Raw genomic sequence first — 26,721 nt, 5'->3', positions numbered from 1 at the left:
GATATTCAGACAGATGATGTTCACTCTCTCCAGAAAATCAGGGCTCTCTAAGATAGGTGGTACTCAAAATCACTAGTTCCTCTTAAAATCTGAAACTGGTTTGCTGCTCACTTACTTTGCAACTGATCTTCACACAAAGCAACATGGTAATAACAAGAGTCTCGCACTTAAGGCACAAGAGTGGGAGGCAGGAGCCCTATGCTCTCTTCCTGAACCTCCCACAGATTTTCCATCTGGCCATAGGCCAGTCACTTAAATTCGCCATTGCTCTGGTAACTCATCTGTAAAATATGTGCAAAAATTTGTGCAAGACACTACAATACTGTGAGTTAAGGTGCGTAAACTTTCACTAGTTGGTTATTTACTGAAAAATCATGGTTCCAGACAAGCAAAACTATTCACAAACTTGACCAAAATGTGCTTAACAGTTTGGACCGAATTAATGATATGATATATTGAAGTCATGGGCTATAAAGTCTTCCCTGCCCTCTCTGGTTCAATGAATAATTAATCAGGAATATGAACTGGAATAGTTTCAACAGAAGAGAGTAAAAGGGTCATCTCCAAAACTCTACAGCCCAGTGATTAAGGTACTCTTCTCCGAACAAAAAGGTCTCAGCTTGAACTGAAACTCTGCATAAAGCAGAGTGTGTTATGAATGCAAGTTTCTAGTATGTCAGATGAATGCCATATAATAAACCCTGGTACAAGGCAAGCCCTCTTCATCTGTTCTGATTGCAAATCAGTCACAGCTAGATTCCCTTGTGAATCCATCCCCTTTGCTGTTAAATTAAAATGCAAGAAAGAAATGAGATTATTTATTTAGCCAAAACAAAAGCTTTCAACTTGCCTAAAATCAAATTACTCCTAATCCTAAAAATGCCCCCAAAATTTTGATTTCTGAATGACTCAAAACTTCTCTTTATTTGTGTAGTCACTAAAAGTAGTATATATTATCTGCACCGCCATCACTGTGAGTTTGGAACATGCTTTAAAAGCTTCTGATAAAAAGTATTGCACAAAGGAAAGCTGCATATTCATTCATATGCACTTATACTGCTTATGGAAAGAAAACATTATCTGAAACACTACATTTTTCTTTCACTGATACTGTATAAGTTAAGCAGAGAGAAACAGACACTCTCCAGTGGCATCATAAATTCTGTGCTTCAGCAGCTTAAAAGGCTAGAATATGTTGCTTGACAATTGCAGATTCAGATAGAGCAGGCTCAGAATACCAAGCCTTTATCCAAAAAGTAGCCACAGGTGTTGTTTTATCATTAATGTATTTATAATTTGGAGACAGATTCCCAGAAAAATGCTTTCTGTTGGTGCCAAAAAAAGCATAATGGGATTCTGGATTCATTTGGGTTTTTTTTGTAACACTAAGTGTGTTACATGAACAAATACTAAAATGATGGATTATTATACTTGTGTTTGACTTGAATAAGTTGCTTTGCACAAACAAACTTTAATCACGAACCAGATATCCAAGCCCATAATACAACAAATATCACTGTAAGACAACTCAAAGATAAGACTACCAGCCAAAGACTGAGGGTACAGGCACACTTATAAACTACACGAGCTTGTGCTGGACCCTCTCTTTGGACCCTCTTACATTTACTGCAAGGTAAGAGTATGCACTTGAAGCCACTAATATGCAGCAAGTTTATGTTCTTTTAGCCATTTGCTCATATGTGCATGCCCTGAGGAGACTTCAGATCAGATTGTCTGCTTTGTGTCAAATTTCCCCTATTATATTATGAAAGTCATTTGTTCTAGCCTGTGCTTGGAATCCCTAATTGTAAAATGCTGACAGTGATCATGAGACACTCAAATGCAGTGGGCTGAGGGCTGCCAAACAGATATCTGAGCACCAAGAAAGGACGTAGCTTCATGTTTCTGATACGACCAAAGGCTGGCAACTGGTTACAAGTGTGTGGTCATGTCAGAAAGTGGAGCCTGTTCAATTAGCAAGGCCTGGAAGCATACACAGGATCACTATAAAGCACCAGAACTCAACTGGCAGGAAAAAGCAGAAGAGAAATTAACTATTTCATTAGGATCTGGAAGAAAAAAAATTGGAAAGCTTCCGAGAACTTTCTTTTGATATTTTAGTTATGTTTACAACTAGAGAACAATATTGCGCCCTGAAAGAAACTCTCAAGAGGCAGCTAGTTTGCTTCTATTGCTGTACCTAATAGACAAGCAACCATTTACAAGCAGGACTGGATGTTCTGCACGTTTTGACAGAACACTTTTCTAGAGGATGAACTGGTTTAGTAATTAACTATGTCAATGCAAGCAACTCCATACCCCATCTTCTAATTTCTAAAAATCTTCTAACATAGTATGCGCCTGCCTAGTGCTGAAATACTAATTATCTTGAGACACTTTTTTTTTTTTTTTTTTTTTTTTCTCCTTTGGAGCTTCAACAGCTACTACCTAAGACCATTACCTTCAAAACAGGAGGAGCTGGGTCCTATCAGTAAAATGTTAATTTGCTAGGATGCCATAGCTTGGGTCACATCACTTAGACTTCCAGAAGCTCTATAAGTGAGCATCACAGAGTATACAGAGGGATCTGTGTTATCCTCTAAGTGGCATATCAATTCTCAGCTCCAGACAAAACCACAGTGAGGAGTCATAAGAGCACTGTAACTATAGCATACAGCTCTACAGATTATAGAACAAGACTAAAAATATATCAAGGGAAAAAGAACAATTATATACTGTTCACTAAGTTTAAGCACCCTTTGCTTTGTGCCACCTTTATTTACCTGCTGTAAGTTGTAACGTTCAAAAATGCAGTGCTTCCTCTCTTAATGCACCACCATCCCAACACAAGTAGAAAATTATTAATAAAATTCCATACCATAATTCATATTCTCAGAAACAAGCTGTGTCAAACAGGTTTTAAACACACTTCTCAGATGTTTGACAAACTCACTGGCTATAGCGTAACACCTGATCCCTAACCTCTAGCATTCACGTTCTCCCTCTCTCTGTCCCCCCCCCCCCCCCCCCCCCCAACAGATCTGCACAGCGCTCCCCAGGGTTTTCCAGATGAAAGCCCATAATCTTGGCAACATTAGATTGTTGAGTTTTTTCTTTGTGCACTCTACTTCCAATACATTTTATTCTGGAATTCAAAAAAAAAGTACTTATTATAAATACAAATCCAGTCTAGAAATATATTTAATTGATTAGAACTGAGGGGCCAGTCTGATAGTCAAACATGCCCACATTTTAGCAGGAAGCAACAGAAGCTTCAAATGCAAGTGTTCAGTCTGCAGTCCACCTTAAGGTAACCCTTTAGTCCTGCCAGATCACTAAGTCACAAAACTAAGCTCACATCCTGGGTTGGGTTGACCTTTATCAACCTTCTCAGATCTAATCAGGCAAAAAGGAGAGCAAATAAGAACTGCAGTGGAAAGAAAAGGTAAACTGTTTCACAGTCTACCAGCAGACCGTCTAGGTCTGCCATTTAAGAGTATTGTCTCTCCCAGCTGCTTGCACTGCCCCTCACGTAGAAGTTAGCTGCAAGTTTAAAAACTGGTCTGAATTAACCAAAAGCTGATTTTATTTGGAACAAGTTAAGAAGAGCTCATATAAGCCACCCTGCCAGCAGAGCTGCCAAGGTGATAAACAACGTGTGGGTGTGGTGACATCCCTCTCTCATACAACACATTCAAACATAATTAATTCTAATTCCTTCTTGATCAGCTTAAATGAAAGGTCTCTTGGCTCTGAGTAAAATAATGGCAGAACTGCTGAGATATGATTCTGTTCTTCAAGATACTAAGTACAGATTGACATGTCCATACCAATTACAGATGTCAGGGCCTTCCTCATACAGGAAGAGGTGACATGTTCTCTGTCACCTTCTCTCTATTATTTTTCAACTCTTTCAAGAAGTGACCCTGTCACGTACTCCAACACATTCAGAAATCTGTGTTTGCAAAAGCGCTGCTGTTTTCAGAGGGAAGATACATTCTCAGGAATGTTAAACAAATACAGCATGAAATACATTTAGCCATGAGCAGCAGAAAGGAATCTTCTATATTTCACAGAATCACAGAATGGTTAAGGTTGGAAGGGACCTCTGCAGATCATGTAGTCCAAGCATGTCCCTGCTCAAGCAGTGTTACCTACAGCATGTTACCCAGACTTGTGTCCAGACAGCTTTTGAATATCTTCAGAGAAGGAGATTCCACAACCTCTCTGGGTAACCTATTCCAGAGCTCAGTCACCCTCACAGTAAAGAATTTTTTCCTCGTATTCAGATGGAACTTCCTGTGATTCGGTTTATGCCTGTTGCCTCTCATCCTATCGCTGGGCATCACTGAAAAAGGTCTGGCCCCATCCTCTTGACACCCTCCCTTTAGATATTTGTATACATTAATAAGATCCCCCTTCAGTATTCTCTTCTCCAGGCTGAACAGGCCCAGCTCTCTCAGCATCTCCTCATACAAGAGATGTTCCAGTCCCTTCATCATCTTAGTAGCCTTCCATTGGACTCGCTCCAGTAGCTCCATATCTCTCTTGTACTGGGGAGCCCAGAACTGGACACAGTACTCCAGATGGGGCCTCACCAGGGCTGAGTAGAGGGGGAGGATCACCTCCCTCCAGCTGCTGGCAACACTCCTCCTAATGCACCCCAGGATACCACCGGCCTTCTTGGCCACAAGGGCACATTGCTGCCTCATAGTCAACTTGTCCACCAGGACCCCCAGGTCATTCTCTGCAGGGCTGCTTTCCAGCAGGTCAACCCCCAGCCTGTACTGGTGCATGGGGTTATTCCTCCCTAGGTGCAGGACCCTGCACTTGCCTTTGTTGAACTTCAGGAGGTTCCTCTCTGCCCAACTCTCCAGCCTCTCCAGGTCTCTCTGAATGGCAGCACAGCCCTCTGGTGCATTGGCCACTCCTCCCAGTTTTGTCTCATCAGCAAACTTGCCGAGGGTGCACTCTGTCCCTTCATCCAGGTCATTGTTGAAGAAGTTGAACAAGACTGGACCCAGGACTGACCCCTGGGGGACACCGCTAGCTACTAGACTCTGTGCCGCTGATCACAACCCTCTGAGCTCTGCCATTCAGCCAGTTCTCAATCCACCTCACTGTCCACTCATCTAGCCCACGCTTCCTGAGCTTGTCTATGAGGATGTTATGGGAGACAGTGTCGAAAGCCTTGCTGAAGTCTAGGTAGACAACATCCACTGCTCTCCCCTCATCTACCCAGCCAGTCATCCCATCGTAGAAGGCTATCAGAGTGGTTAAGTATGATTCCCTCTTGGTGAATCCATGCTGACTACTCCTGATCACCTTCTTTTCCTCCACATGCTTGGAGATGGCATCCAGGATGAGTTGCTCCATCACCTTTCCAGGGATGCAGGTGAGGCTGACTGGCCTGTAGTTCCCTGGGTCCTCCTTCTTGCCCTTTTTGAAGACTGGGGTGACATTGGCTTTTTTCCAGTCTTCAGGCACCTCTCCTGTTCCCCATGGTCTTTCAAAGATGATTGAGCAATGATGTCTGCCAGCTCCCTCAGCACTCGTGGGTGCATCCCATCAGGGTCCATGGACTTGTGGATGTCAAGTTTGCCTAAACGATCTCTAACCTGATCCTCCTCCACCAAGGGAAAGTCTTCCTCTCTCCAGACTTTCTCTCTTGCCTCCAGGGTCTGGCATTCCTGAGGGCTGGTCTTAGCAGGAAAGACTGAAGCACAGAAGGCATTCAGTAACTCCGCCTTCTCTGTATCCTTTGTCACCAGGGCCCCTGACCCATTCAGCAAAGGGCCCACATTCTCCCTAGTCTTCCTTTTGTTATTGATGTATTTGAAAAAGCCCTTCTTGCTGTCCTTGACATCCCTCACCAGATTAAACTCCAAATGGGCCTTGGCCTTCCTAGTCGCATCCCTGCATACTTGAATGACATTCCTACATTGTTCCCAAGTGGCCTGTCCCTGCTTCCATCTTCTGTGCACTTCATTCTTCTGTTTGAGCTTTGCCAGGAGCTCCTTGTTCATCCATGCACGCTTCCTGTCCCCTTTGCTCAACTTCCTGTTCATTGAGATGCACCGCTCTTGAGCTTGGAGGAGGTGATCCTTGAATATTAACCAGCCTCTTCCTTCTAGGGCCCTAACCCATGGGATTCTTCCAAGAAGGTCCCTGAAGAGGCCAAAGTTTGCTCTCCTCAAGCCCAGGGTTGCGATCCTACTTATTGCCCTGCTTCCTCCTCGTAGGATCCTGAACTCCACCATCTCAAATATCTGAACACTGATTGCTTGACTTTTCTGCATTCTTACTCTAAGTCCAGGTACCTGGCAATAAGGTCTCCTTTTCTGATCTTGCTGTTTATAATAGTATCACTCCTGTTTATTGTCTCGAGAAAAAGGCGTAAAATTTGGATGTCAACACATTCAGACATAAAGGTCTCCAAGCCCTGATAAGCAAATCTGTGAGCTGAGTTTACTTCATATTATTTATATTGCTGAGGGGTTGATCAATCATTTCAAGATACTATGAAATCATTTTTTTCCATACACTGAACCTATGCTAATGAATCCCAAGTGTCAGTAAGACACATTGCTGGCGCAGTGGTAGGCTCTCCTTCAAGTTGCCTTGTCCTCCCTTCCATTTTATATATTATTTATTTTTAATAAATACTTTACATGATTAATTTAATATATTTCCTTTTCAAGTAAATCCTAAGAGTTAAAAAAACACTCTGAAATACCACAAATCACAATCTGTTCCTCAAAGTCATATTCAGGGCTTTTTCAAAACTCTTAGTCTTCACCCATACAGACTGACTCTGCATAAAGATGTAGAGATCAGCAGAAGCAGTCTTGTCTCTCCCTCACTAGTCCTCTCTCCTTGGAGTTGCCATGATATTAAGCGCACCTCCAAACCAACAGCCCTTTTTGGCAGGGAAATGTCATTAAAAGGTAACCATTTTATATAGCTGAATCCCCTGCCAAATCCATGTACAAATCTGCCCGCTGCAACATCCAGGAGTTCTTATTCCGCTCTTGTAAGACTATTTATTCTTATTCCAATTTGTCTAACACATGAAAAAGTAGAAGTTGAATCAACCAGTATTCGTCATATCCTTTTTCCTGGGCATTTTCAAACCCCTCCCCACCCCTGCCTATATATGTACATTGTTTAGTTATCAGTTTCGTCTTTGTATTTCAAGGTTCAAGGTTTCTAAAAGTGCTAAATTCAGAGTTCAGGGTTTTGCTCAGGAATGAGACATGGCAGTAATTCCCTTTAAGAAGAAAGGAAGATCCAAGAGCTTATTCACACAGCAGCTTCTTAGGACATCAAGATGAGGTACTTGACATGTTTTGCGGAAACATTTTGCTAGATCAACAAAATCTTTGTGCTGTTGTTGAATCACCCACCAGGAAAGGTATACTGAGCATACATCAACACATAATCAGTTAGCAGTTAGCCTTATTCTTACCTTCCTGAGTTCTGAAGTCATCTTCAGCAAATTTATTAAAGTTTCCACAAAGCCCACAGGTCTTGTTATAGTATTTTTCTCGAAGGAGTATCTGAATATTCCCACTGATATCAGTCTTCACCACAAAGCCATGCTCATCACTGGATATTTTATAATAACCTGCCTCCTTCTCTACAAATATGCCAGTGGAGGCAAAAGGTATGGAAACCCTGTGAAGAAAAATAAGAATTTCTCAGAATACAGCACATAAAACACATTGCTTTTTCTGATGGAAAGCTCATTGTTTCAGTAAGTACCTTTTGTCTTCCTGAGTCACAGTTCCCTCTAAAGAGAAGTGAAGGTTGAAATATTCTCCAAGGTACACAGAGAAACCAGTTTTTTCCCCATCCTGGTAGTTACCTGAAGAGACATAAGCAAATATTGTTAGTTCTGAACAAACCAGGGGCATTCAATTACTCAAGAGAACAACTTGTAAAATATCACCTAACATTTTCAAGAGCTTTCCATGTATTTAATCACATAATTGACAGCATTGCCCACTCCCAGGCATGTGACCTAGCACTAGGCTGTGGAGTCACACTCTCCCATTTACTGTTTCTAGCCAAGGAATTCTGAAATCTTTAATGCATATTGGAAGAGTTTCCACAAGAGATATACCTAAAAATCTGCCCTATTCCCTGTTCTTTCCCTTCCTAGTTTCCTTCCAAGAACAACCTACACCTTAGTGGCAAAAGAAGGGCGTTGAATCAGTTGAACTGAGGGAAGAACTGAGCCTGGATATCTTAGTTCCTGATATGCCCTCTAACCATTTCAGCTGCTCTTTAAGGAGTGGACACCAGTACTGGTTATCCAAAGGATGGGGGCATTAAGGTGGGAGGAGATTTTGCAGAAAAACACATTCTTAATCTGTCAAAAGAAGGAGCATATGGAGATAGAGACAACTGCCTTGAGCTCTCAAAGAGAAGAGAGTGGGGGGGTTCAGACATAGTCCCTTCTCTGTTTTTGTGCATTGTCTAGTTTTTTTCCAGGACTTTGCAGCAGCTCTTTGCTCAATGTGCCACATATTCTGGATCTCCTATTCCGAGATACCCAGCTCTGCCCAGACACTTTACTCAGTAATGCAGATTGCACTTCACAACCAGGTATCCAAAAACAAAACAAACCCATATATGCATACTGAGACTGAAATCAAAAATAGATTATGCCATGCTTATGTGTCTAATATAATCATAAAGCCTCAGCTCTTTTTTAAAATTAATTAATTTTAATTAATTGATCACACAAAATACTGCAATCAATTCACACTTCAAATATGCCAATGGGTTTTTCCTCAGTACAAAAATTGTACTGAATTGCTTAAGCTGGGGAAGAAACTGATTTATTTAAATCAGTACATACGATTCCTTTTCAGAGGGATGGGATCAATTTACTTCAGCCTACTTACAGTCAGCAAAAAGTCTGCTTGAACTATGATTAATACAGAACAGTTCTTAGTGAATATAAGAATATCTACCCAAAGGACTTGGCATGACAGTAACATATAGTTTCGGTTCTCATACCATGTGTCACCTGTCCCTCAGACTAATGCTTCAGGGGCACATGCTGATTCAAGGGCTTTTCATCCTGCAGGACAGGATTTTTCTTAATGACGGGTTTTAGTATACAGGTAAAATTAGTTTTAACAGAGTTGTATGGCTCCTATTCTTGTACTCAGCTTTAGCAGTCACAATCTCCTATCAAATTTGAAATTAAAAAAGGGGTCACTTTCCATCTTAGAAGAACCAGTAAGAAATTTTTCATTCCTTGGCAGCTGAGTTATGCATAAGCTTTATTATCAAGGGATAACAGAAGCCAAAGGGGCAGAATTTCCTCAGAAGTAATCCTAGTTTCAAGAGAAAATTTAAGATCCTGTTATGTAGTGGTCCATCCTCTCTGGCAACACTATCTGTCTTTTCTTTTCAGTGACAGAACCCAGCATGGGGCAATGCCATGTATCTACAGCATTTTGCATTTGTTACTTCCTGATGTCTTGCTCAAACTCACCTAAGAGTGTGAAGGAGTGCTTCTGACAGTCCCCAGCAAGGAGGTAACTGCAGTCCCCAGCAAAACTGTAGAAGGAATCATCAAAAGTTTTGATGTGATCATTCCCAAAAAGGCTGCAACGGGAAGCTGGTGACTCCTGAGACAAAGAAGCTGATGATCCTGAATATCAAAAAATAATGTAATTTGCAATATAAAACAATCATTCTGAAGTTCAGGAATTTATCTCCTGGAATTTCTCACCACTGACCATCACATGTTCTAGAACTTTAGCTCTAGCTTCTAGGCAGACTCTATATCTGACAGGATAGTCAGTAGGATCAAGCATGGATTTTTTTATTATATACATGAGCGAAATGGATTTTTCTCTTTATTTCTACTGACCTAATGCTTGCATGACTAATTTCAGTCCTGACCCTTTAAGGAGTGCCACACATTCATACATTTGTGCCTGCCTGAATCCTGTTAAAATCAATAGGGCAAGACGGAAGCTCCACAGTTTGTTCAGTCAAGCCTGACTTCAACGAGTCCTTGTGATTTCAACACAATGCGTGTTGCAAGGAAAAGAGCCAAAACAAGTAACCTTAGCAATGTCTCCAGCACTGAACCAGGACTTCAGGATTAGACAGGTGAAGAGAAAAAAATTCTTACAGAAGAAATAATGAAAATATGTTATAGCTCCTAGGCATTTGGAAATAAATGTGCTTTCCTACCTGATATTACAGTGGCCAGCAGTAGCTTTGTTAGCAGCTCTGTGTAGAGGAACATCTGTTAAAATCAAAAGACAGAGACTAGAACATTCTTAATTTGCAGTTTTTATTCTGTTTCACAGCAACTCACCATTTTCTATCTTTTTTTTTTTTTAGTTATATTTTAGTTATTTTTGACGTTCTACTACATTTCAGAAAGCTGTTATTCACATGGACTTTCACAGCAACACAGCCATGCCTCTTAAAAGCAGGTATTTTAGGAGATAAGATATTCTTTGTTCCCATTTTCACTTCTCATTGCAGGCAAATATAGGCTACCTCTGCAGGAAATGCAACCCAGTATACACACATATTCCAATATATTCAAGTCAATACATTGCACATACAAAATCCTTCAATATACAGTGTTATTTATAAGACAACCCAACATGAATAAGCAAACTGTTCAGATTGGATCATCCAACTTGGCCGTATTACAATTCACCTCTGTGGTGTAAGATTTGCGTCCTTCCCTAATGCCCAAGAAGGGAAAGAACACAAACATTTTGCAGTCTATAAACTACCTTCTGTACTGCCAGGCCTCTAAAAATGATAGCATGATATGAGTGTCATGCAGATGGTGAACTACGGATGCATTCTGTGGCGAGAGGTTAGCAGTTAATGAATGAAAGCTACAGGGAGCTCTATATAGGCAGGCTAATTTCAGTGAGCATATAAACCGTTAGGGAGTCCTGAATATACCATACTTCAATATATTAATTACAGGAGATCAGACACACCTTTACCTAAAAGAACCCTCCAATTAGAGACCTGAATACATTTCACAGAGCCAAATTCTGCTTCTTTTTGATGTCCGTAGCATAGGTCCAGTGCATAGCTATATAAATGAAAGCTGAATTTGCCTTATTTACAAAAGAAAGGAAAAGAAAAATCTATTAAAAAAGTGAGTCTAACATAATGCTGCTGATGCCTTTCTGACATAAGGCTACTAATCCTGCAAGAGAGCTAAAAAGTGGTAACAGCATGGGAATGTGACTACAAAATAATAATAAAGAAAACAATAGGCATTATTCTCAGATTACACACTTACTGGTATATTTTTAGTAAGTGCACTGCATTACTGTGACTGAATTTGATACTGCTTTTGTTTGTTAACTCCTTAATTTTAAAAAGCAGGCAAACATTAAATATATATTATATATATATATATAAATCCTCTTTTCTCTCCCCTTCCCATCTCCCTTTCTGTCCTAAACTGTCCATTTCAAGTTTTCCCCAATTCTAATACAGCAGGTCTCACCAACAAATGAGAATGCAGTCAGTAATATCTGCCAGCATATAACCATGTACAATTTTATGACCAGTTTAAACAGAAATGAACATACCTTCTTCTGTGTGAGATTCCAGTTGCACATGAAAAAAGAAGCTTCTCCAGTTGCCAGCTTCAGCCTACAACACCATTGTTCCAATGTTTCAGCGGACAAGACTGGAAAGAATTTGATCTGAAATTTCTTGTTTTTCTACAAGCCAGGAACTCTTGTTCACCTGAAAGGAAAGATAAAGAGTGAACGTCACATCCGTCTGATTCTCAAGACAATAGTTTGAACTGCTATCGTATAAATCAGTCGCCTTAATTGCCAAAAAGTTACAATGAGGGGAAATAGTACTAAAAACTTACATGACAAATAAGTCTTTGAACTATGTTTTGCATGTGTACGTGTGAGAAATCCCACTGGCTGAGCCAATAGGTGGCATATTTATTTGAAAGAGTATTGTTAAAGAGGAACAAGGATGCCACATGCCTCAAAGACCACAGAGCCATGCAGCACTTCATCCTGCCAACAATTCCTTTATAGGAGAATGGGAAAAAAAATACAGAGCTAGGAAAGGCATGTTTTTGTTCTCTAGGTACAAACACATACAACTCCTGTCACACTCTTTTAGATCAACTTTTAGATCAACACATTTGTTCCTTGAGCTTGCAAATGCTTATAGAGGTATCCTCTGTAGCATGGTAACAAGTTAACCACGCACAGAAGATAGAAGGTTTACAGAGGTAGACACAAGCATCATATTTACGATGCTGAGCAAGAAATGCAGGACAGACGACATCATACTTTACTCTTGATGCTTTAAGTTTCACATTTTCAATAGCTACAAGCAAAGCAAGCGGTTAAGAGGTAACTTGTTTCCCCATAAATCATATCTTGCCACTGGTTCACAGAATCAGGTCCTTGCTTTAAACTGAGAAAAGCAAGGCAAAACAATAAAAAATGCCTCCTGAAAGTCCTTAGCATGCATGTATGTCTTGCACACAAGGAATTCTGAGAACAAAGTCAGTGTGCTCCCTGCACACAGTTCTTGGAAAACCAAAAGTGCAGCATACAAAAACAAAGACATTATAATATGATCGTTTCTTCCTCCAGGCAATTTCCTTTATGATCTCTATGGGTGATTAGGTTGATCCTTGAAGCACGGTGATAGAATATTTTTGAGACAATTTAGGTGATGACTCTTCTTAGTTTGAGAAGTTTTAAATCTTGTCAGCCATACTTATTTTGTCTTGTATGAACTCTTCCTGACATCTGCATGTTGAAATGCTATCTAGAGCTCTGTTACAGCTACCAAGTAACATAAATGAAATTGGGAAAGAGTAACATAAATAAAGAAATAGAGACCATATTGTCTCTTTCCATGAGAAAAGCCAGGGAACAATGTTTTAGAATGAATACTTTCTGTCAGGACTGTCTCAGCTGGATGCTCTTGTGTTTTCTCCAGCAGCAGTAAGGTTTGCCCCTGACTACATCCACAGAAATACCAGGCCCACATCTGCCAGCATCTGGGAAGATCCTAGGGAACATATATGAAAATGCCACTTGTGTTCAGAAACTTGACGTACACTACAATTATGGCCTTTGCTGTGCTTTCACAGATATTCCTCCAGGATGGGCTCCTACCAACTCCTACTGCTTAAATAAAGTGCCAGTGTTATACCCCTAGCTTCTGCCCAAAGAGCTCCTCTGCCTTTACAAAGGAAAAAATATGCAAGTTGAGGCTTTAAAAACTGTTTGTTTGGCAGAAATGCCAAAGAAATATAAGGAGGCATGACCAGGTACGACAGAAAAAGCAGGGAACCATGAGATAAAGATAAGAGCAGGGATTTTGATCCTGTTGAAATCTGTAGACCAGGATTTTACCCAGATGGTTGAAAACCTGACATTACTGTTACAGAGAAGGACTAGAAACCCTCCATGTGATACGGTATTGAAGGCTGAGGTTATATCTGAAAAACAGGCACAAATGTGGCAAGTGACCATACAAACCAGGCAAGATAGAATGAGATTCCCTTAAAATATTCCTTTAAAAAAAAAAAAGTCTTTTGTGCTGTGTAGTGATTCTCTAATGTTATTATAAAAAGGAGCCAGTTCTACAACAATACAGGATTGTACAGTCCATAACTGTGATGGATGGCTGATGCTGTCCTTTACTAGTTTTTGTGCTGCTGTCTTTATATACAGAAAAGCATGATCTAGAACATCAGTGAGAGAGAGGGTAAACAACAGAAAAGCCTGAAGTGTCGGAAGTTGCTTTGGAGAGGAGCAGACTGCATGCAGGCAGATTACTGCACTTATACTGAACCTCAAAAGTTCACACGCTTTTACTTGCATGATCAGAGCCTTGGTCTACACCAGTGAACGTTTTGTGACTCCCACTGCCAGCATTTAATAGATGGTTCAGATAAGCTAGACATCACAACACCTCCTAAATGTCTTAAAGACCTTGAAGGACATAACAAAGAAAATTAATTGAGCGAGACACACAAAGAACAAACTTCCTTTTTTCCTCTCCTGGCTCAGTTTTATGCCAAAAGAGGAAATGGTAATTAAAGAGTATATTTATTGGCTGATATTGTACATTGTTCTAATATAAAGCTCAGTGATGTTTGTGCAAATCTGACATGTAATTTTACAAATAATACGCCTGAGACACAGGAGGAAATATAAAGCACTACACACTGTCACTGGAAAGCCCCATATAGCCAATTTCTGTAACGTGAGAGGACTTCTGAGAAAAATTGTAGACAACACTACATTTTATTGCACTGTTGCATGTGACCTAGTACTCAAGCAAGTCAAACATTTACTAATGTTTATATAATAATATGTATTGAGACATTAAACATCATGCCACATTTGTTATCGGATTTGTTATATAGGCAAATATGTAGGCAAAGTGCCTATATTTTGAAACTTACAATGTAAGTGCAGGAATAGTGATCAAACATATAGGACCTCAGCAGCAAAAGTGATCCCTTAAAGCCTAGTGAATTTAGATTCTGCACTTAGCAATCAGCAATTTAGATTAGGCAATAGAAGCAACACAGGGTGTCACTTTAAGACTATTTAAAAGATCCAAACTTATCTGCTACAGGAAGAATTCATCTAACTTAAAAAAAGTATATAATTAATCCCAACTAGTTTCAATAACAATTTTTTTTTAATTGTGTATGAAGAGGGGAACAATCCAGTCTAGGAGGTCAACACACAGATCTTGAGCCAACTAATCTAAAGACTTCACTATGATTCTGGCCCCACTGTAAGCATGTTGAGCTGAAGTACTCTATACTGGGCAAAGTTTGTTTCCATAAATTAACCACCAGGATTCAAAACAAATTTCAGCAACAAGTAGCAGAATATATAACTCTTGGGGTGACCAGAAAGCCAGTTTGGAAAACTGAACATTGCCATCTGTTCCAGACCAGAGTGAATTGAGTGTGCTTTAGTGCGTCTTTTGGGTCATCAGTACTTGGTGCCTTTCCCTGGCACAGTAAACGACACATGATTTAAAGACAGGCTCCTCTGAAAGATGAAGGGAGAAGCCCAGGCGTCAATTACCCATGTTTTGTATTTGTAACCCCTCAGCCTCGGGATATCCCTTCTGCATCTTGGGAAGTTCATTAGACAAAACAAACACTTTGGCACTTTTCCCTATGACTGTGCAACACATCAAACAAGGGCATTAATAAAGATAATCCTTATTACCAATCGAACTCCTCAAGTTCAAAAGACAACCAATTTCCAGAAAGGAGGCAAGGGAGCACCTTTGAGGAGCTCCTCTAAAGCCAGAGTGTTCCCTGGGATTATCTTTTGAGTCCTCTAATCCTAAAGGACCCAGGGCTTTACAGAGTGAAGCAAGTATCTTAAGTGCTACCAAAAAGCTCTTCGGCATAGCTTAGCTTCCAGACCACTCGACTATAAATTGGCCATAGAGCAGCCTTGATCAGTGCTTCATTTTGCTTCAGCCTCATTTGTCCTACCCACAGTGATAAAGTTTGGGGGCTTACATGTCAAGTCGCACCCAGGAATCTGAGCAAAGCATCAGAGCAAAACATCCCCCTCCTGTGCAAGGATCTTACTATGGGTCTAGGAGGTAATGTATTATAGCTAAAGGAACATATCTCCATCTGGTGCCAACTGCTACTGCCCTGCTGAAATCAGTGGCACTGCTCTAGTTTGTGCTAGCTGAAGAGCCAAGAGCCTCACAAATTTGCATATATCACAAAGAGTTACCAGAAACTTTAATCTTGCCTTAGCTAGACAATTCATTCATTAGAATTTTGTATGACACATTGAGAATTTGGCTCTTCTTTAGTCCCAGTTAAACACTGCTATCCTGCCCAAACTGAAATGCTCCATAAAAAAAATGAAGGGGTGGGGGAGAGATTATTTATTTGTCCCTTATGTAAATCAGGTGCCAGTTTGAGAATATATGTTTGAGTCTACTTCTCGGACAGCAATACAAGTTAGTGTTCCCAGGAATGTGGTGCTCCTATAACAGAGCACTACACCTATAGCACTAGGAGGGGATCTTGCATGTTTAGTGTCCTCCTATAAGAGTTTGGAAGCAGTTGTTCACTTTTCTTTCTCTTTTGCTTTTTAATGTCTTAAATCTTCTCCTATTGGGTTGAAATTCCCTGCATCCAGGGAGCCAGCTAAGGCAAATTCCAGTATTCTTTTTTTTGCCCCTCTCCTCTGAGATTGTGATTTTCATATTCCCATTTCTTTTAATCAGTCAAAATTCTAGCGTCATTGGTTTATGTGGTGTATTTATATGTATTTATAGCTTTTCTGAGCAGGATACTCAATACAGGCATGCCAATCACTTCACCAGTTCCACAATTACCTAGTGGGATGCTTCCTGTTCATCTAGCCTGCTCCAGATGCAACAAACGTTTAAGTATCCCAGTAATACCTGAACTTCAGCAAAGACATCAGGCACTGACCAGTCAACCACCACCATGTCAGCCTTACACCGCAGAAAACGATAAACGCAATGAGAGGGAATGCTTCCATTAAGATAATAGAGAAAGCCTGAATTTTGCATGACGTCATGTCAGTTTTAAAAAAACTGTGCTTTAAAAGCAGTTAATCCCTCCCTCTGGGATTAAATTTGTCTAAATGCCCAGATGCTAAAATGCCTCTAAATGAAACCAAGACCAGCTCACACTTCTGGGCTCTGGGCCTGTAAAACAGTAGCAGTAATCATTCACCCTATAATATTGTATATACAGTAGAGTAATTCTTTACCAACTCAGTCAAAGTCGCCCCCAGATACACACCAAGATGTCCAAATCTCTTTTATACTAAAAACATCCTCAGTTAGTGTTTGAACTGGAATGTCTGGGTTTTGGTAAGCTTGTGAGGTTGAAAGTAAACCTAACACTTGATTGATGGTGCTGGAGCAGAGGCATCAGCTGCATCACAGAGGCAGGAGGAGGCCAACAGAACAAAAACGTAGTTTTGAGCAGACATCGGACAAAACAGTTCTATCTCCGTGTCCCATTCAGGCAAGAAAGGGGAGACCCAAAGTCCATTACCTCTAGGAGATTAAGTGCCATGAACACATGTGCATATAAACAAGTGTGTGTGTACATATTTGTGTATAACAGTTAATTACCTCTGTTCTAATAGGAAAATATTAATGCATAGAGAAAGGAGCAGAAGTAAGTGGGAATGGCAAAGGGACTGGAAGCATCCTTTAGGGTGGGCGGCTGGCTGCAAATACAGCTCACAAGGCACCTGGAAAACAACAGCATGGGAGCAGGCCGCAAAGAAACTTTGCAATTTCTTAATTTTCCCTTTTAAAAGGCTATAGCCAGTGCAATGCAGGAGGGCAGCTGAGCCCTCCAGATAAGCAATTCTTGTTTAGCAAAGATGTGAACCCTTCAGGGGAGGGGTGGCAGGCACATACCACAGTTTAGCACTGGGAAAGCCATTGGGTGATACTGCATTAAGTAAAATAAACCATTCTGAAGCAAATTCAATAACTCAACATTTAGAGCTTAAACAGCCTCTCATCTAACTACCACATTGAGACCCTTCTCCTCTTAACGTCTTTTTCCAAAAAAAAAAAAAAAAAAAAAAAAAAAAAATTTCTTGTGGTCTGTTGGCAGGATGGTCAGCACTAGGATCCTTTGAGGTTAATCCAATAACTTTTTAAAGGACACATGAAAAATTAAAAAGTTTTAAAATATTTCTAAATTTACATAAACTTCTTGCGACCAGTCTCTTGATTTTGAATCACTTATCTTATAAATGCCCACACTTTTATTCCTAGGCTAAAAGCAAATCCCCTGTTGGTATAAATCCACTTATTTCAGCAGTTATGACAACAGAAACAATAGCCTACAAAACATAGTTTGCAAGATGAGATTTTAATAGTTCAGTGGTTATTTCTGCAGAATGAGGTCTTTCCTTTACAGAAGGGACAGACAAAGACACTGCTGCTGATTTACTGTTTGAGAATCTATTTCCTCCCTCTCCCCTTTTGTAATACAGCAGCAACGATGCTTATTGTATTTACATCACAAGGGTGTAAACAGGGACAAATTAATTAACTCACAGCTTCTATTCCTATTGTACAGTTGGCCCAATGTCCTAGAAGGTTTACTAATGACAGACTTCACTAATGACAGGCTTCCTGAGACGCTCCTGCAAGAGCACAAGTATACATCCTTTACTAAATTTCTAGGGTTGCAACTGTTAAGGGTCTTTCCATTGTCCCACTCAGACAGTGTACAAAGCAAGGGGAGCTTCTGTGTTCGAGGCTGACCCCTGTAGGATTGTCCTAAATTAATTCTTGCTGGAACGAGAATACTATCAGGCTTGATTTAACATTGAAACCTCTTGGTAAACTGTTCCACTGTGTTGAAAACTCACACTGCAACTTTGGCTTCAGTTAGTCTAGCTGCAGTTTTCAGACAGTGGATAATATCAAAACTGAAGAAACATCTTTTAACCAGATTTTCTCCACCTACCTGCCTGCACAGTGGGATCAAGTTGGTTCTTAACCTTCCATTTATTAAATTAAATCAGCTGAGCTCCTAGACTCTCTCCCTAGAGCATATTGCACCCTCATCCACCTGGTTTTAAATGGTTTTCATGGCTGTCCTCTAACAGTCTCCATGCAGAGACCAGAACTCAATCTCATGCTTCAATATGTGACACAGGTCAGATACAGACACAATATTGCCTTCCTGGTTCATATCCCTCCTGCCCTCATCAGCATTTTCTATCAGGATGCTGATGCATAACGTTAACAGCACAGAGCCAGGGATAGATGCTATTGGGACTCTGCGAGAAATAAACTTTCTCCAAAGGATGATTATCCTTTAGCCACATTTAAGCAAGGTGACAAGTGTTCTGTTGGTTTTTTGCATCATTCCAGGTTTTCTTATCACCCAAATCATATTATAGCAAGCCTTAAAGGAAGCTAAATATGTTGCATTAATACTATTTGCCAAAGTTGTGATCTCACTAAAGATTTATGAGGTTCATTAGACATGATCTATTTTTCATAAAGCCACCAAAATTCATAAAAAACTCAAGTAGCATAATATAACTACTGATCTATCCAGATCCTTTAAAACTCTTAAATATAAATTATTCAGCTCCATTGATTTAAAATATGTAACTTGAATTTACAATGACATTTAGCAAGGCAATTAAAAGTATGCTGCCCTTGTAAGTAATGAAAAACCACATTATAATTCCCTAATGAAAACTCTTCATATTAAGAACAAATTATTGTTGACATATAAAAAGATTATACTGGTGTTATCAAAGTACAGGTGACAAGAAATAATAATCAGTAAAGGGATTTTACCCATTAGCATTTTTTCCCATTGATTTCAACTTTCATATCTGTACCAGAGTTTTAATCACTGTATTCATATTCTTGATCACTTAGAAAATTATTTATACATGCTTTCAAGCTCATTGACTTAATTCTCTTTTGAATATGGGCTATAAAAGGGAAATTTCTCTGACTAAATACTACTACATCCTTTATAGTGTCAGGAAACTTCTGCACACATACCAAACAGCTGTAAAAGATTGGCAGGAGTGATATGATTTTTACCAAGTTGCATATTGATGCCAGCTCACATGGAACAAGTGAGTTTCTGAAGGTCTCCAACAGAAAGAAATTTTGGCCCATGGAGGGCTTTTTTTCCACTAAATCAGTGGAGCTAGGATTCTACCTGAAACACTTATTCCATTTTCTTAGTCTCTTTTGAGAAAGAAGTCATATCTACATACAACCTTTCTATTTAGCTCACTTTTCTAATGCTGAGCAAGAAACAACCTACTGTAATAATAAGCAGATCGTTAAGCAGAAATCACATGCTTCTCTTTCTGAAACGCTGATTTACCCTAGTACAAGACAGAGCATGTTACTCATTGTGGAGGACAATTAAGTCGCAGAAACATTCACTGCTCACTGGGAACAACTGGCACCATTATGCGTTCATCAAATCTATGTCTTATGAGCATTCCCCACCACCACCCTTTTTTCCCCTATACTCATCTAATATAAACACAGGGGGTTGCAACAAAAGCTCAGATTCTGAAATTAGTCTCTAGATACTTTTTTTTTTCCCCTCACATATTTGGATGCAGTACATATTCTGAAATCACCAGACTGATACAAGAACTATGAAATCCTAGAACTAGAATTTGGTTCTTTTATATTTGCCTTTTGATTATTTTTCTATCATTTAATATTAGTATTTACAAGATTTTCTTCACAAACATGAAGGCTAGAAAATAACCTTAAGACACAAAAGAAAGCTGGGATATTCACAAAAACTCCTGGTTCCTGTAGTTAGCATCCAACAAAAAGAAAAAAAAAACTCCAAATACTCTAAGATTCCCAATAACAACAGATAGGTTGACAATGCAGATGCAAGAATGGTGGCTGGGGGGGGGGGGGGTTGGTTCTAGTCCACTGGACAATTACAAAAATTATGGAATTTTTAAACTAACATTGCATTACAAGTTCAAAAATACCCTCTAAGTTCAAGCTGAGGACTCTTTTGACAAAAAAGAGCAATATTCAAGCACGCCAATTTTTATTGGTTTGGAGCAGGACAAAAAACTGTGTGCAAAATTTGTAACCTGATAAAAGTTTAGCTTCTGAACAGCCTCAAACCTGAGAGCTACCTGGAGCTCACTTTTTGCTTCAAGCCCATCTCCAAAGGTTTTATCTTTAGAATGACATAAAATATGACTGTATCTTGCTTCTCTGATGTTTGATTGTTTGACATAAGAAGGGTCTCAAATAGTTCTGAAAACAAGGAACGGTTAAAAATTATGCTTACCTTCTGCATCAAACAAAAGTAAGCAGAACATGCTCTTTTTTCCTCCCCTAACTTAGAAAAAAAACGCATGGCATTTAGAAGGAAAACTGCCTGAGGATTTATATGAGCATGGATATATCTTTTCAGATTTTTTTATTTGCTTTTTACTCTTACTCCCACCCTTTCTTCTATTTCATTTCTCCCTTTCAATGCATAGGCTCAGCATCCTCCTTGCTGGTTTTGAAGATACATGTAGAAACATTTGCAGAAATACTCAGGTCCACATACACATATGAAACAGCTACTGGTCTCATACGAGATTGCCAGCAGTCTGGCATGCTTTCTGGGAGGTGAGATGCCAGTATTGCTATATGGACACCTTAAAAAAAGTTCACCCACCTTTCTACTTTGGTGTTCAGATTAGTTATCATGGCAGTCACAATGCGTCTTCCGCTCTCTCCAACTTCACCTTTCAGCACAGGGCAAGAAATCCTCATCAGTCAATGGAAAAATGAAATCCAAAGGTTTCCAAAAGTTAACTCAACTTCAGTTGTTTTACTTTAATACAGACTGTTTAATTAACATCTCATGAACTACACCCTTTTCTAAAGTAGGAAAACAAACATTTTACAGCTTCTGTGACCATCCTCAGGGTACCATCAGCAACCCCTGGCTAGTAGCTGCACACAAATATACAGACATTTCAGTTCAAACTTTTTGCCCCTCCTGTTATCGCCCAACTTCACAAGTCTCAGTAACAGTTTCTTTGCCACTCCTCCAGCCCAATACATGCCTACTTCATCCCTTCCTGAATATGCCAGAAAGATGCTAAATATTCAAGCCCCCCTTCCCTCTTGCTAAGATCCACCACTCTGGATTAGGGACTATGTTCACTCTCATTTACCACTCCATTTACTGTTCTTTCTATTTTTTTCTCTCCTCCTTTCTCCTATTTCAGGAACACGCCCCAGGAAATGTCATCGTTTTCAGACTCTTGGGAGGACAGGAAGGCAGTGATATGTTGTAGGTATTGTTATAGCAGGTGTAGTTACTAATTGCTATAAAATGATCTTTAGGCAAGAAGAGTGATGGCAGAAGCTGATAATGCTGCTAAAACTGATGCTAGGCAGGCTTTTTCAGGTTTATAGTAAGAAAACACCAAGAACTTTAATTAACACAATAAACATTTAACTAAAACTAATTTCTTTAACACATAGAAGCATCAATTACTCTATACACGATAGGAGCAAAAATAGAGTAACTTCTTTGCAAGTTGAAAAAGGAGAACAATTTTTGTAAGTTATAAACAATATAACTATCACATTACAGGGATTTCTTTTGGGAAGCAAAAAAATAAAGAGTACCTTTAAATTTTCTAAAACATTGCATCTTAAATAAGGTGTACAGCCACCTCGTTCACTAAAAGAAAACGTGAAACTCTTAGTTCTCATAAGCACACACTCACTTTCTTCCAGACTCAAGTGTTCAGCAGATTGCATATAACTCAAAGTGCAAACACATCCCTCAGAGAGTGTTTTATTTATAAAGGGGAAGGAAGAAAACTTTCATTATAGACCTCCTAAGGGTACCTAGAACATCACTCATAGGCCAGTGTCCTGTTATATCAGGCACTGTACAAACATGGACAGTACAAAGCAACTGGAATGCCATGTGTGTATTTATGTAGCTCTATATTACCAATTAAGCTATAAAAAAAATGGCTCTGGCGTGAAGCGGTGATTCTCAGGCACTGAACTGATCCCGAGGCTTGCGCCCAACTTCCATCCATAGGACCAGGGTCTTTCTCATCTTTTGGTTCTTAGTTCACAGCTGGGGATTAATACCACTGGCAACTAAAATTCAGAATTTCCTAACAGATATACTTTAAACCTGGTTTCAAGAAAAAGACATTCAATTACATAGTCCAGCTGTGCCACACACCACTTGGTCAAACTTTTTAATCCTTCGGCCAGTTTTAACCAAATTATTTTCCTATATATTTAATGAATACCAGCAACCTCTTAGAGAGGAAAAAAAAAATTATTGTCCTCAACAATGGAAAAATTGAAGCACCCACTCAGCAGTTATCAGCACTCACACAACTACAGAAAACCTGCAAGTGCTGTCTCTTTCCCTGATGGCAGCTGGTAAACACAGGAGGGAGCAGGAAGTCCCCGCTCCTCTGGGTGAAATGTGGAGCAGGAGGTCAAAGAGGACATGGCTGGGACAAAGAGAAGCTGAGGTTATTACAGTGGGAATGAGATGCAGGGGCAGAGGGTTCTGATCTACAGGAAATTCAACTTCACTACTTCCACTGTTTACAGAACTATTTTATATATATATTTTAATGTTCCATTTGGAAAATCTGACAGGGAATTAAAAAAATTCCCATTCTGCCTGCTCATACAAAGAACTGCACAGAAGCTCAAAGCCTGGAAATTCCAGTTAGACCGTAAACCTCCATGATTTAGTGATAATTAAAACCAATTGTGAAACAACATTTTTACCATTTAGAAAATTCTTCCTTTCCAAAAAAGCTTTCATGCCATCTTAGGAGGCTTCCAAGATGCCCTGAATCCCTCAGTCTCATCACAGCCTAATCAAGCAGTGTCCTGGAGAACAGTAGCTAAACAAAATGTACCACAGGAACAACGTATTTGCTGATGACCTAGCATTTTCCAATGACAATGCTGGAAAGTCTCTGAGCAGCTGTACTGAAAATGCAGAAGCCACAGCTTCTGTCAAATGGTATCTCAGCGCCTCTCTTCATCTAAAAATTTGCTTAATGGGTACCACACTACGAGAACATGGAGGCTGAGGGTATATGCTACTCACATCATTTATCCTGATAATAATTAAAAAGTGTGATAGTAGACTGATCTGCTAAACACCACCACCTTTATCAGAGTGCCTTTAAAAAGCAAAACAGGATCTTGACAGTGGCTTGGTGGCTGTACTGCCACAACCACGGCCAGTGATGCTGATCAATACTTTTCCACTATTTCCCTGTGTTCCTCCTGTCTACAGCTAACTTTTGTCTTGTCTTTCACACACATTGTAAATTTTGGGGAGCTGGCATTTCATAGTTATTCCCAATTTGTACAGCACTTACCGAAGCGGGGACCAGGTACACTGCTCAGACTCCTCACTGCTACCACATTACAAATAGCATCACCACCACGTCAGAAAAAAAAACTGAACTCTGCCACGTGCATTGCTTGTTGAGTTTAATCCCATGGAACAGGGGGAAGGTAAAGCCTTTGCAAGCTACAAAAGATATATTCATGTCTGGGGTAGAATTTACAGCCATGAAGGAGCTAATCACACAACTGACACAAATCCTGGTCTACACAAAGCTTTGTACACTGAAAGGGGAAAAATGAAGGGCAAGAGCAGGGAAGGCAGCTTCACATCTCTTAAAAGGAAGATTGAGTTCCTTGCAGCTAAGGCTAGAGAAGATTTTAAGTACTTGAGAAGATTCATGCTGACTTAGATTGTCTTAAAATTTTACTGTGCCTTATAAGCACACAGTGCAAGTTACCGGGCCAAAGCTCCACGCATATGGATCTACCAAAAACATACCAGTTAATTACAAAGGACTGCTTTGCATATTTGTGTGCCGACCAACGCCAGCACATGCGTCAGCTCTTGCCCAATAGCAAGACTATTACAGCCATCATCTCCATTCCCTAAAAGTCCTGCCCGATCTCGCACACCAGGTCTGCCAGTCCCTTGCCCCCATCCTTGCTCCCTCTATCCTTTTTATCCACCTGCCCATTCTGTGGTGCCTCTTCATTAACAGGGGTTAAATGTGACAGGGGGAAAAAAACAGTGTTGTGCTAAATGATAACAGGGAGAGTAGGAGATTACGAGACAGGAGACAGGAAAAGAATTAACATGCAGCTGAGGCACTGCATGCCCCACACAGTCACTGCCGGGCAGCTAGAGGCTCCCAAAGTCTTCAGCAAGGGGTAAATGAGAGTCCCGAAAACTTACTTTAAAAAATTACTGTAAAAGTACTTGTGCACATACTTAGACAACAACAAAAATCATCATTCATGGAAATGTAAGAATGTGTAGGAATAACTCATTCTCAGCATTAAGCACGGTTAAAGAAACCTCCAGAAACCAGGAGCTGAAGAGGTAAGGCAGTATAAATACAACTCTCTGAGAAGTGAGAAACAGAGTTAAGACTGCTTCTTAAGCTGGTGGATACTTGAAGTCTGCCCTACTTGATATGAGGCAAGATTAAATCTAAATTTCCACTGTTGCTGTTGTACAGGCTATCTAGCAATACCTATATCTAGCAATTATTTTTACTGTAGTGAGTTATGAGGAAGGAGCAGAAGGTACCACTGTTTGCATCGTGTCAACGTCAGCAGCAATCAGCAAGCAGGCCAGCTCTTTGCTATGCTGGGTGTAGCTATATTCACCGGCAGAGGGAATAATTAGAAGAGGCTGGTCAGGTACTAGCAGAAGAAGGAGTGAACAGATGTGTATCTTCCAAAAAGTAAATATGCTATATTTCAATGAGAAGTTACGATCTGTAGCCCTTAACGTGTCAGATGGCAATTACTTTTCTTTCCATCTCCCCAGTGTGCCTATTGCCCTTCAGTAACTTCTGCTGTCATTGAATCACTCTTGCTGGGGTAAATATATCAACAGATCTTCAGATACAAGGAAAATATCCTTTCTGGAAAGTACAAGCTGTTGCAAGATCATAACATCAAATATAGCAAGGATCGGATTAAATCTGAGGTGAGTAATACAGATTCTGGTCAAAACCAATTTTTAATACTAACTTTTCCAGTTAGGCATGTGTCAGCGTGAGGTTGCTTTGAAGCCTAACTAGTCCATTTGCTATAATCCCATCATATCAGATACTGGTATGCTAAAAGAAAAATGCCTTAGAACTTTAAATATATTTCCTGCACTGATTCAACACTGATACTAGTATCACTGTGGTAAAAGCAGACAAGTTATATTATTCTAACTGTACAAATACAGTTCCAACTGCTTGTCTCTGGAGACTTTTTTTATGCACCTTCAGGTATGGGGACTCGAACTGACAGGAGCTGGGTCTGCAGCCAGCAGGAAAGCGCCTCCTGAGCTGCTGCCCTCTGCACTGAGGGCCTCTTGAAATGAAAACAGACAAACTACAGATCTCACTAATAGGAAGGCTGTCGCTTCTGGATTTAACCATAGCAATGAAATATAATAGGAGAAGAGAAATATTGGCTTTATTCCCAGCCACAAAAACGTAAATTGTCTGCAGAGAGAATGACATTGCTTTCACTCCCCTTCATGCCAAACCAAACATCAAATCTATGGAAATGAGTATACAGGCACTTTCCCACCTTTTGACAACCCTGCTTTAAAAAAAAATATATATATATATATATATGCTTTGGGGATTGTGTGTGTGTGTATCATATATTATATATGATAAAGTTATGTGCAAAAGTTAACAGCTTCCAAAAGTTAAACAACAAAATATTTAATCTCAGCAATACCAGGAATCTCAGTTCTGCCCTAAAATCCCAGCGGTTCCTTGGAGAAGCCGGTGGGGTTTTTTTTTCTTCCCACATAGAAGGCACTTCGTGAAGTTAAACATATGTATAAGGTTTGAGGATTCAAATATTCTAAGTTTCCTGACCCAGGATTATCAATATTTCTCAAGTGTCTCAGGCTGAACACCTGAAAAAAATATTATGACTCAGCAGCAATGCCTATTTTCTGCCTTAAATTAGGGATAAAAGGAAAAGAGAGAGAACAGGAACAGGTGCTATGGAAATAAAGGTATAAGGGACAAAGCTTATTTCCCAAATGCAATTTTTCATAGCATACGCCTGAGCAAACACAGT

At 39.9% G+C, this 26,721-nt stretch overlaps 1 protein-coding gene across 1 annotated transcript in view; it reads right to left on the bottom strand.

Moving 5' to 3' along the window:
- The window catches only part of VWF (von Willebrand factor), a 148,634-nt gene extending 136,989 nt beyond the window's left edge, over window positions 1-11,645 (bottom strand). The window contains exons 1-5 of the mRNA XM_026081615.1: window positions 11,604-11,645; window positions 10,222-10,276; window positions 9,512-9,670; window positions 7,765-7,867; window positions 7,469-7,677 (exon numbers count right to left, since the gene is read on the bottom strand). Coding sequence (XP_025937400.1) covers window positions 7,469-7,677; window positions 7,765-7,867; window positions 9,512-9,670; window positions 10,222-10,276; window positions 11,604-11,633 — 556 coding nt within the window. The 5' untranslated portion in view covers window positions 11,634-11,645. The remainder of the gene's footprint in view (window positions 1-7,468; window positions 7,678-7,764; window positions 7,868-9,511; window positions 9,671-10,221; window positions 10,277-11,603) is intronic.
- Between the last annotated feature and the right edge of the window lie 15,076 nt (window positions 11,646-26,721).

The sequence above is a fragment of the Apteryx rowi genome, unplaced genomic scaffold (genome assembly GCF_003343035.1).
Source record: "Apteryx rowi isolate R43461 unplaced genomic scaffold, aptRow1 scaffold_556, whole genome shotgun sequence".
In the NCBI taxonomy this organism is placed as follows: Eukaryota; Metazoa; Chordata; class Aves; order Apterygiformes; family Apterygidae; genus Apteryx; species Apteryx rowi.
The sequence above is the reverse complement of the archived record's forward strand: the minus strand, read 5'-3'. Positions and strand labels throughout refer to the sequence as shown.